Here is a 12,434-nt window from a genome sequence, read left to right on the forward strand (position 1 = left end):
ATAACAAAGCCCCCCAAAATAAAAAATTCCCTACCCTATTCTAAATTAAAAAGTTCAAAGCTCTTTTACCTTACCAGCCCTTAAAAGGGCCTTTTGCGGGGCATGCCCCAAAGAAAACTGCTCTTTTGCCTGTAAAAGAAAAATACAACCCCCCCAACATTAAAACCCACCACCCACATACCCCTAATCTAACCCAAACCCCCCTTAAAAAAAACCTAACACTACCCCCCTGAAGATCATCCTACCTTGAGTTGTCTTCAGCCAGCCGACCCACCGATAGAACCGAAGAGGAGATCCGGAGCGGCAGAAGTGATCCTCCAAGGGGCGGTGAAGAAGTCTTCCATCCGATGAAGTCATCATCCAGGCGGCGCTGAAGAAGTCTTCCATCCGGGCGATGTCATCTTCCAAGCGGCGCTGAAGAAGTCTTCCATCCGGGCGATGTCATCTTCCAAGCGGGGTCTTCAATCTTCTTTCTTCAGGATCCATCTTCATGGACCGATGAATGAAGGCTCCTTTAAGGGACGTCATCCAATATGGCGTCCCTTCAATTCCGATTGGCTGATAGGATTCTATCAGCCAATCGGAATTAAGGTAGGAAAAATCTGATTGGCTGATTGAATCAGCCAATCAGATTGAGCTCGCATTCTATTGGCTGATCAGAACAGCCAATAGAATGCAAGCTCAATCTGATTGGCTGATTGGATCAGCCAATCGGATTGAACTTCAATCTGATTGGCTGATTCAATCAGCCAATCAGATTTTTCCTACCTTAATTCCGATTGGCTGATAGAATCCTATCAGCCAATCTGAATTGAAGGGACGCCATCTTGGATGACGTCGCTTAAAGAAGCCTTCATTCGTCGGTAGTCCGTCTGGGAAGAAGGATGTTCCGCGTCGGCGGGATGAAGATGGATCCTGAAGAAAGAAGATTGAAGACCCCGCTTGGAAGATGACATTGCCCGGATGGAAGACTTCTTCAGCGCCGCTTGGAAGATGTCATCACCCGGATGGAAGACTTTTTCAGCGCCGCCTGGATGATGACTTCATCGGATGGAAGACTTCTTCAGCGCCCCTTCACTTCTGCTGCTTTGGATCTCCTCTTCGGTAGTGTTAGTTTTTTTTTAAGGGGGGTTTGGGTTAGATTAGGGGTATGTGGGTGGTGGGTTTTAATGTTGGGGGGGTTGTATTTTTCTTTTACAGGCAAAAGAGCAGTTTTCCTTGGGGCATGCCCCGCAAAAGGCCCTTTTAAGGGTTGGTAAGGTAATTTTGTATTTTTTTTAGCTAGGTAGTTATTAAATAGTTAATAACTATTTAATAACTATTCTAACTAGCTAAAATAAATACAAAGTTACCTGTAAAATGAATATAAACCCTAAAATAGCTACAATGTAATTATTAATTACATTGTAGCTATCTTAGGGTTTATTTTACAGGTAAGTATTTAGTTTTAAATAGAAATAATTTATTAAAGTATAGTGTAGTGTTAGGTGTAATTGTAACTTAGGTTAGGATTTATTTTACAGGTAAATTTCTCTTTATTTTAGCTAGGTAAGCTATTAAATAGTCAATAACTATTTAATAGCTATTGTACCTAGTTAAAATAAATTGAAATTTGCCTGTAAAATAAATATAAATCCTAAGATAGCTACAATATAATTATTATTTATATTGTAGCTATATTAGGGTTTATTTTATAGGTAAGTGTTTAGTTTTAAATAGGATTAATTTAGTTAATAATAGAAATATTATTTAGATTTATTTAATTAATATTTAAATTAGGGGGGTGTTAGGGTTAGTGTTAGACTTAGGTTTAGGGGTTAATAATTTTATTACAGTGGCGGCGGTGTAGGGGGGGGCAGGATAGGGGTTAATAAATGTATTATAGGTTGCGGCGGTATAGGGGGGGCAGGATAGGGGTTAATAAACTTATTATAGGTGGCGACGGTGTAGGGGGGGCAGATTAGGGGTTAATAAGTTTAATATAGGTTGCGGCGGGGTCTGGGAGTGGCGGTTTAGGGGTTAAACTATTTATTTAGTTGCGGCGAGGTCCGGGAACAGCAGGATAGGGGTTAATAACTTTATTATAGGTGGGGACGGTATAGGGGGGGCAGGATAGGGGTTACTAGGTATAATGTAGGTGGCGGCGGTGTCCGGGAGCGGCGGTTTAGGGGTTAATACATTTATAAGAGTTGCGGCGGGGTCTAGGAGCGGCGGTTTAAGGGTTAATAACTTTATTTAGTTGCGGGGGGCTCCGGGGGCGCCTGTATAGGGGGTAGAACAGTGTAGTTTAGTGTGGGTGCCTAGTGACAGGCTAGCAATAAAGCTGTCAAAAAGCCGAAGAGTAGCGAGATCGGATGAGTGATAACTATCACAGTCCGCTGCTCATCGCACCGTACTTGGTGCGCGGCTTTTTGACAGATTTTTTTATAACTTTGGCGAAATTTTGCAGGTCCGCGGCGGCAATCGTAGGCGAGCTTAGGCCGGCGTATTGAACCGGCGAAGGCAGGTAAAGTAGACGGCTTGATAACTAGGCCCCTTCTAGTCTATTTGTTGTCTTTTCTGGTTCAAGGAAAGGTCAGAAAACGTCTGCCATTTCCTTGGCATCTTGGTTAAAGCTTTTGATTCATCAGGCTTATTTGGAGTCGGGTCAGGCCCCACCTCAGAGAATCACAGCTCATTCTACTAGATCACTCTCCACTTCGTGGGCTTTTAAGAATGAAGCTTCAGTTAATCAGTTTTGCAAAGCAGCGACTTGGTCTTCTTTGCATACATTTACTAAATTCTACCGTTTTGATGTATTTGCCTCTTCGGAAGCAGTTTTTGGTAGAAAAGTTCTTCAGGCTGTTTCAGTTTGATTCCTCTGCTTATGTTTTAAGTTTTTTCTTTTAAATTATGAGAAAAACATTTTTTTTATGTGGATTTAGTTTTTTTTAGCAGAAAAATGGCTGTTTTTATTTTTATCCCTCCCTCTCTAGTGACTCTTCTGTGCAGTACCACATCTTGGGTATTACTATCCTATATGTCACTAGCTCATGTACTCTTGCCAATTACATGAAAGAAAACATAATTTATGTCAGATCTTACCTGATAAATTAATTTCTTTCATATTGGCAAGAGTCCATGAGACCCACCCTTTTTATGGTGGTTATGTTTTTTTGTATAAAGCACAATTATATTTCCAGTTCCTTTTTTTAAGCTTTTTACTCCTTTTTCTATCACCCCACTACTTGGCAATTCGTTAAACTGAATTGTGGGTGTGGTGAGGGGTGTATTTATAGGCATTTTGAGGTTTGGGAAACTTTGCCCTTCCAGGTAGGATTGTATATCCCATACGTCACTAGCTCATGGACTCTTGCCAATATGAAATAAATAAATTTATCAGGTAAGTTCTTACATAATTTTTTTTTTGAAATGTTTGGGTAAAACAAAATGGCTGCCAGATCATATGATATACAGCCTCCATATAATGCACAATAGTTCTCACCATAGATGTCAATAAACATGGCAAAAATAAATCATTTTTGTTAAACGGTTTGTGTTTTATTATTAATTAAAAAATATTGTTATGCATTTTTGAACAATTCGAAATGGCTGCCAAACTACATGACCCATCAGCTTCTCTTGAACAAATCTGAATGTTATTCATAAGATAACTCTATAAACAAAATTTCAAGTCTGTTCGATAAATGGTTTTGGAGAAGAAGAGTTTTGTAGTTTTAAAAAACAGCGCATACAAAACAAAATGGCTGCCAAGCTGTGCAATGTATGGCTTTCAAATTGCACATACTAATGCTCACTATAGACCTCTACAATTTGCAGAAGTTTCATGAAAATTTGCAAATGTTTTATTTCACGAAGGCGACTGCACAATGCGAACTTTTACCGCAAAATTGTCTTTGGGGGTCATGGCTATGTGTAATCATGTGTCTACTACACTGTAATATAGTTAAAAAGATTAAAACTAATGCATAAAGTGCAAATTAACGCAATTAAAAGTTGATAAAACGGTTAATGTCTCGCGGCAGCCATGTTGATTATGGAAAAATCACAGTTTGAACAAACTTGGTAAAGGATGTTGCAAGGAGCATATGTGCAAAATTGTGCATCAATGGCTGCTACATCATGTGACTGAGGCACTTCTCTTGAGCAATAGCAAATCTAGCGCAGCAGTAAGCACAGCAAGTTTCAAAGTTGTAACATAAGCAGTTGCAGAGCTGAAGATTTTTAAGCGTTTGTCGAAATTAGTCACAAAATGCAATATGGTTGTCAGATCATGTGACCTATGAGTTCAATGTTGCATGAGATGTAGCAGAGCAATAGGCTGTACCAGCATACTTGATTTCACAAGCTTTGCTTTAGCAGTTCAAGAGTTTTATAAGCAATAGAAAAAGAGGCAGAATAATTATATTAATAATATGTGATTTTCATACAATTCAAAATGGCTGCCGCACTATAAGACTCAATCGCTCCTAAAAAAACAGTGTGAACAGTGTGAAGATTTTTTTGAAGATTTTTGCCAAATGCAAGATGGCTGCCACATCATGTGACCAAGGCACTTCTCTTGAGCAATAGCAATTCTAGGTAACAGCAGCAGAGAGCACAGCAACTTTCAAAGTTGTAACATAAGCAGATTTTTAAGCATTTATCAAAATTTGTTGCAAAAAGCAATATGGTTGCCAGATCATGTGACATATGAGTTCAATGTTACATGAGATGTAGCAGAGCAATAGGCTGAACCGGCAAACCTGATTTCAAGAGCTTTACACAAACAGTTAAGCAGTTATGGGCAATTGAATAAAAAGCTTGGCGGAATAAAAAGAAAAATAATAATAATAATAATCCTAACAATAACTATAGATTATCACAGATTTGATTTAATTAACAAGTTTGCGATCCGGCTGATTCTGTTTATGTTACCTTTGTGCCAGGTTCTCCTCTTGGTCCTGCGGGCCCTAGAGAGCCAGGGTCCCCAACCTGTCCTGGATGTCCTATTGGTCCTCGGAAACCATTCAGCCCAGGCGCTCCTTTGCTTCCCTGGAACATCATAAGTAAGGGCAATGTTAATATTATAAAATGTATTTATTGAACATACTACTGAATTAACACATTCAAATGCTGCAATAATTAAAATGCCATTTTAGTGCAAAAAATAACAAAGTTGAATCCAGGAAGGAGGGCGGTAAATGGGAGGAAGTAATCTTCCACTACTTTATTTCTATTTTATTTATTTATATTTTAATCCCTTATGTCTCTATGGGGCTTATCTATCAAGCTCTGAATGGAGCTTGACGGTCCCTGTTTCTGGCGAGTCTTCAGACTCGCCAGAAACAGCAGTTATGAAGCAGCGGTCACAAAGACCGCTGCTCCATAACCCTGTCCACCTGTACGATCGGGTTGATTGACACCTCCCTGGCCGCGAGTCTGCAGGGGGCGGCGTTGCACCAACAGCTCTTGTGAGCTGCTGGTGCAATGCTGAATACGGAGAGCGTATTGCTCTCCGTATTCAGCGAGGTCTGGCAGACCTGATCCGCCAGAGTCTCTATATGCACTATACACAGTCAGGGCAGCTGGCACCTTTAAGGTTTTGGGGTGCTTCAGTAATGAATGTGGGTACATAGCAACCTCAGCATCCCCTTACAACTGACTCTGGAACCTCAATACAGTTGGAGGTTTGAGCATAAAGGCTGTGATACACTGCAAGCGGAGCAGTGCGCAGCGTGTAGATTCGGCTGTGCACGCTCAGTGTGTCCTGCCTTTTCATCTCTGAGCACTCTGCTGCGTCAGGTCACGTAGCTGAGTGCTCAGAGATGAAATATTTGAACTTCAGAAGCGATGAGATGCGAAGCAGCTGCTTTGCCTCGCGCCGCATCACTTGCAGTGTGTCACAGCCGTAAATCATATCATTTCCCGGAGGCTTCTCAGGACATGGAAGTGAGGAAAACCTGTGGGCAGAGCTATGATGGTAGAGATGGCGGATGTGCTGTGAGAAGGGTTATGGGGGTGAGAAGCAGTCCCTAGAAACTGGAACATTTGCCATGATGGGGAAGATGGAGAGAGACAATGGCAGACCTCCTGACCAGTAACAATCTTACAAGATCTGGGTTGTAAGACATGGGTTAGAGGAGCAACACTTTTCAAATGAAAAAATAACTTTAAAATCTTTAGAGCAGAGAGAGACATAAATATCTTTACACTGCCGATTTATTTCCATTGTATTTATATAGAAGGGGGCAATTTTTCAAGCTCCTCACGGAGCTTGATGCCCCATGTTTCTGGCGAGCCTAAAGGCCGCTGCTCCATAACCTGTCTGCCTGCTCTGAGTTGGCAGACAGAATTCAACTCAATCGACACCCCCTGCTAGTGGCCGATTGGCCACAAATCTGCAGGGGGCAGCATTGCACCAGCAGTTCACAAGAACTGCTGCTGCCATGATAAATGCCGACAGTGTATGCTGTCGGCATTTATCGATGTGCAGCGGGCATCATAGGCTACATCGTATCATGTCCGCTCGCACATTAATAAATTGATCCCTAAGTCTTCACAAGATGAGCATCTTCATGAGGCTTTAATAATTTCAGTGTAAGTATCATCTCTCCAGCTAAACTCAGCATTATTAATCTCATCAGTTTTTTAGTGACTGATGTGTCATTTTATCCCAGTGTATAATGCTTGTGCCAGGCGAGTTGGTACACAGTTACTTTTATACAAACTGAATAATAAGCTCTTAAGTAAAGTGCTGATGGTGAGAGGGCCATTAATATTAAAGGGATATTCCAGCCAAGATTTGAAACCCCATGGGTGCATTTCGGTATTGAACAGAAGCAATTTTGTAATATACATGCTTCTAATAAAAGCTATAGCTGTTTCAAAGGTGTATTTAAGTATGCACCGTGCACCAGCATTTTAAACACAACACTTGTTAGGAGAGATTAAGGTTCTTGTACCATCTGGTAATGACTCAAGTTGTTAATTACTGACATGATACAAGCCCCACTGGCAATCTGAGCAGCTGCAGTATTTAAAATGTGGATGCAGTGACAATATCTAGCTATGCTTCACATGCACGTGCAGAGAAAAATGTTGACACTAAAACAGTGATAACTCTTAATAGAAGCATTTTTGCCAATAAATGTATATTGCAGATATGTTTCTATTAAAAAATTCAATACATCTATGTGCATTTATATTTTGACTGGAATGTCCCTTTAAGTCCCAGCTGGTTCTGTGTTATCACTAATCCCTAGCTCAGACTTTAAGAAAGAGATTATTACTGTTTATGGCTGTTACACTGGGTAATCTCACTGTAAAATAACATAAACTAGTCAGCTTTGTCTGGCACATTAAAGGGGCAGATGATAATAGGCAATTGTCTGCTGCAGGAAAAACCTTGAGCTGACATCTCTCTCAACCCCCACTGGGAGGTTGATTTTTACTGCTGTCTCTTGATTCTATATCCAATTTTGCAGAATTGAAATTTTCAGTGTAGGTGGTGGTTTCAACAGACTGTCAAAAACATAAATTATGCTTACCTGATCATTTAATTTGCTTCTGTATGAGGAGAGTCCACGGGATCATTCCTTACTGTTGGGAAATACTGAACCTGGCCACCAGGAGGAGGCAAAGACACCCCAGCCAAAGGCTTAAATACTCCCCCTACTTCACTCATATCCCAGTCATTCTGTCAAGGGAACAAGGAACAGTAGGAGAAATATCAGGGTATAAATGGTGCTAGAAGAGAAAACCTAATTTTGGTCCGCCCATCGGAGTATACGGACGTGGGCCGTGGACTCTCCTCATACAGAAGGAAATGAAATTATCAGGTAAGCATAATTTATGCTTTCCTTCTTAATATGAGGAGAGTCCACAGCCTCATTCCTTACTGTTGGGAAAACTATATCCAAGCTCTAGAGGACACTGAATGATAATGGGAAGGGTAAAATAGAGGCGGACCCTAATCTGAGGGCACCACAGCCTGCAAAACCTGTCTCCCAAAAGCTGCTTCAGCCGAAGCAAAAACGTCAAACTTGTAAAATTTAGAAAAACTATGTAAGGAGGACCAGGTAGCCGCCTTATAAATCTGATCCATAAAGGCCTTGTTCTTAAAAGCCCAAGAGGAAGCCACCGTTAGCCATAATCCTTTGAGGAGGTCTAAGCCCCGCTGACTCATAAGCTAAGCGTATATAACACTCCTCAACCAAAAAGATAAGGAAGTCGAAGAAGCCTTCAGACCCTTACGCTTCCCAGAGTAGATAAAAACAAGGAAGAAGTTTGCCTAAAAGTAGCATGAAGATAAAACTTCAAAGCTCGAACCACATCCAGATTATGAAGTAATTGTTCCTTCGAAGAAGAAGGACTAGGACACAAGGAAGGAACCACAATCTCCTGATTAATGTTGCGATCAGACACAACCTTAGGAAGAAAACCAAGCAGGTACGTAGGACAGCCTTATCATTGCAAGGCAGCTATTTCAGAAACTCTGCGTGCCGACGCAATAGCCAATAGAAAAAGAACCTTCCAGGACAACAATTTGATGTCAACCGAATGCATAGGCTCAAACTGAGCCCATTGCAAAAACTTAAAGTGAAGGTAAACTTACCTTCATGTCGATCTAGTATTCCCTTCTTTTTCCCAAACCAATAGGAGTTTAATTCATCAATTTTTATCAATCTTATTGTAAACAAAGTTATCGGCTTTACAAATTCAACCCATTTTTTCTTTTTTTTTTTTTAGAAGCTCAATGACGTTTTTACTTTGTCCAATTGAAAATTTGTCTGTAAAAAAAATGGATAGCGCATGCGCATATCATCAAGGAGACGGATGACGTAGTGTGACGGCTGCCTAACGGACAGATTTTCAATTGGACAAGGTAAAAACATGATCATTGATCAATACTAAAAAATAAATTAAAAAAACAGGTCAAATTTCTAAAGCGTCAGAAATCAATTTATAAAGCTGATAACTTTGTGTACAATAATATTGATAAAAATTGATTAATTAAACTCCTATTGATTTGGAACAAAGAAGGTAATTTAGTTTACCTTCACTTTAAGTACAAGATTCAAACTCCAAGGTGAAACATTAGATCTAAACACAGGTCTGATCCTAATCAGAGCCTTAATGAAAGATTGCACATCAGGGAGCTCTGCAAGCCTCTTGTGCAGCAAAACAGATAGGGCTGAAATCTGTCCCCTCAGGGAACTGGCAGAAAAGCCCTTCTCCAGACCCTCCTGGAGAAAAGAAAGTATCCTGGCAGCTTTAACCTTATGCCAGGCTAAACCACGTTCTTCACACCAGAATAAGTAAGATCTCCACACCTTATTATAGATGCGACGAGTACCAGGCTTACGAGCCTGAATGAGAGTATCAATAACCCTCTCAGAGAAACCTCTCTTGGCTAGGACTAAGCGTTCAATCACCAAGCAGTCTCTGAGAATATAGATTTTTATGAACAAAAGGACCCTGTTCCAGCAGATTCCAAGGAGGAGATGAGGACATCCCCACCAGGTCCAAGAACCACATCCTGGCCACGATGGAGCAATCAGTATCACTGATGCCTGCTCCTGCTTGATGCGGGCATCACTCAGCTTGGGGATCCCTAGACCGCAACCCATATCTGGGTAGCTTGGAATTGAGCCGGTACGCCATGAGATCTATCTCTGGTGTCCCCCATTTGCTGCAAATCTCCACAAACACCTCTGGATGAAGAGACCATTCCCCCAGATGAAAGGATTGTTTGCTGAGGAAATCCGCTTCCTAGTTGTCCACACCTGGAATGTGAATCGCTGACAGCGAGCAGTTGTGGGCCTCCACCCACTCCAGAATCCGAGATACTTCCCTCATTGCTAGGGAGCTTCTTGTTCCCCCCCTGATGGTTGATGTAAGCCACAGAGGTTATATTGTCTGATTGGAATCTGATAAACTTGGAAGCACCCAGAAGAGGCCAAGCCTTCAGAGCATTAATGAATTTCCCGAAGTTCCAGAATGTTGATTGGGAGGAAGGATTCCTCTCGAGTCCATAGGCCCTGTGCCTTCCTGGCACCCCAAACAACACCCCATCCTGATAGACTTGCATTTCCATAGTCACAATCTCCCAGGATGGTCTCAAGAAGGATGTCCCTTGGGACAGGTGATCTGGACAGAGCACCAGAAGAGCGATTCTCTCGACCAGTTGTCCAGAGAAACCTGTTGAGACAGATCCGAATGATCGCCATTCCACTGTCTCAGTATGCCCAGCTGTAGTGGTCTGAGATGGAATCTGGTAAAGGGAATGATGTCTATGCTGGACACCATGAGACCAATCACCTCCATACACCGAGCCACAGAGGGCCTTAAGGAGGTCTGGAGGGCAAGACATGCAAAAGTTAGCTTGTAACGTCTCCGGTCTGTAAGGAATATCCTCATGGATATGGCGTCTATTATAGTACCAAGGAATTCCACCCTGGTACTGGGAATAAGAGAACTCTTTTCTAAGTTTTTCTTCCATCCATGAGATCGAAGAAGAAACAGAAGAGATTTCAAATGGTCTTCTGCCAGGCGACAGGATGGTGCTTGAACCAAAATATCGTCCAAGTATGGAGCTACTGCTATACCTCTGGTTCTGGCAACTGCAAGCAGAGCCCCTAGAACCTTCGTAAAAACTCTTGGAGCAGTAACTAGACCAAAACAGATGTGCAATAAACTGGAAGTGCTGGTCCAGGAACGCAAACCTTAGGAACTTGAAGTGTTCCTTGTGGATTGGAATGTCTCCATCTTGAACGAGGGGACAGATAGTAATTTGTTTAAGCACTTTAGTTCCAGAATCAGGCCGAAAGTTCCCTCCTTTGGGACCACAAAAAGGTTTGAATAGTATCCCAAACCTCTTTCTGCAAGAGGTACCGGGACAATGACTCCTAGAGAGGATAGATCCCTCACGCACCCCAGAAAGGCTTCTCTCTTTTCTGGCCTGGAAGACAGGTTTGATAGGAGGAATCTGCCCCTGGGTGGATGAGACTTGAAACCTATCTTGTATCCCTGAGCCATGACCTCCAGGACCCAAGGGTCCTGCACGTCCCCAAACCAAGAGTCTGAAAAGAGCGACAGTCTGCACCCTACGTGATCCAGAACCGGATCGGGGGCCGCCCCTTCATGCAGCCTCTGCAGGCTTCATGCTCTGCTTGGATTTGTTCCAGGACTGAGCCGGCTTCCAAGTACTCTTAGATTGCTCGAGCTTTGCAGAGGGCAGCTGACGTTGGGATTTTTCAGAACGAAAGGAACGAAAATTAGGGGAGGGAAAGGAGAGGGAAAGAAGTCTGGACTTAGAAGTCATGTCCACAGACCAGGACTTCAGCCAAAGTGCCCTACGGGCTTGAACAGAAAAACCTGAAACCTTAGCATTCAGATGAATAATTTGCATATTTGCATCACAAATAAAAGAATTAGCAACCCTTAAGGCCTTCATTCTTTCCTTGATCACGTCGAGGGGACCCTCCACCTCGATTAACTCAGATAAGGAGTCGCACCAGTAGGTAGCCGCTCCAGCAACCGCAGCAATAGCCGCTGCCAGTTGAAACAAATATTCTGTATGTTTTAAAACATTTTTCTTAATAGAGTTTCTATCTTTTTATCCATGGGCTCTAAGAATGACAAACTATCCTCAAGCGGGATAGTAGTGCGTTTAGCAAGTGTGGAGATAGCTCCATCCACCTTGGGGATGGAACCCCACAACTCCAATTGAGAGTCCGGGACCAGGAACAATTTCTTAAAGGAAGACGAAGGGGAAAAGGAAAAACCAATCCTTTCCCATTCATTCTTAATAATGTTCGCCATCTTTACAGGAACCTGGAAAGTTTGTGGTACAACCCTGTCCTCGTAGACCTTATCTAATTTTGGAATCAAAGGTTCCTCTGGCAATTTGAGCTCTGGAACCTCTAACGTAGCCAAAACTTCCTTCAACAGAAAGCATAAATGGTCAATCCTAAATCTAAAGTCTGGTTCCTCCGCAGCTGGAGGTTTAGAGGCAGCAGACTCTGACCCAGAAAGTGCACCCTCTGAAGTATCAGAGGCGCCTTTATCATCGTATTATCTTGTATCAAATAAATCCAACAAACTAGTTGATGACCCCTGGAAAGGATAGCAATAGTTGACCTTTTGCTTGCGCTTAGCAGGGTGAGGTAAAGCACTAAAGGCCGCAGACACCACCATTTGTAACTGCGCAGTAAAGTCTGGCGGTAAAAGGCCCCCTCCAGATGGAGGATTAGGAGTGCTACATGAAGCTGCATGTGTATTAGGAGATGACTATAGGGTGCGCACCTTATGGGACGGAGACTCCTCAGAGGTGGATGGCTCAGTGGTATCAAACATATTAACCGTCTTTGACATGATTACTTTATCAAGGCATGTGGAACTTAGTTGAGCGGGTGGGTATAGCGCCGGCCTCCTCACAATATAGACAGGTA

At 42.3% G+C, this 12,434-nt stretch overlaps 1 protein-coding gene across 1 annotated transcript in view; it reads right to left on the reverse strand.

Moving 5' to 3' along the window:
• LOC128664316 (collagen alpha-1(VII) chain-like) overlaps positions 1-12,434 on the reverse strand; it is a 913,939-nt gene that overhangs the window by 159,893 nt on the left and 741,612 nt on the right. The window contains exon 94 of the mRNA XM_053719156.1: positions 4,918-5,034. Coding sequence (XP_053575131.1) covers positions 4,918-5,034 — 117 coding nt within the window. The remainder of the gene's footprint in view (positions 1-4,917; positions 5,035-12,434) is intronic.

Source organism: Bombina bombina, chromosome 6, assembly GCF_027579735.1.
Source record: "Bombina bombina isolate aBomBom1 chromosome 6, aBomBom1.pri, whole genome shotgun sequence".
Lineage (NCBI taxonomy): Eukaryota > Metazoa > Chordata > Amphibia > Anura > Bombinatoridae > Bombina > Bombina bombina.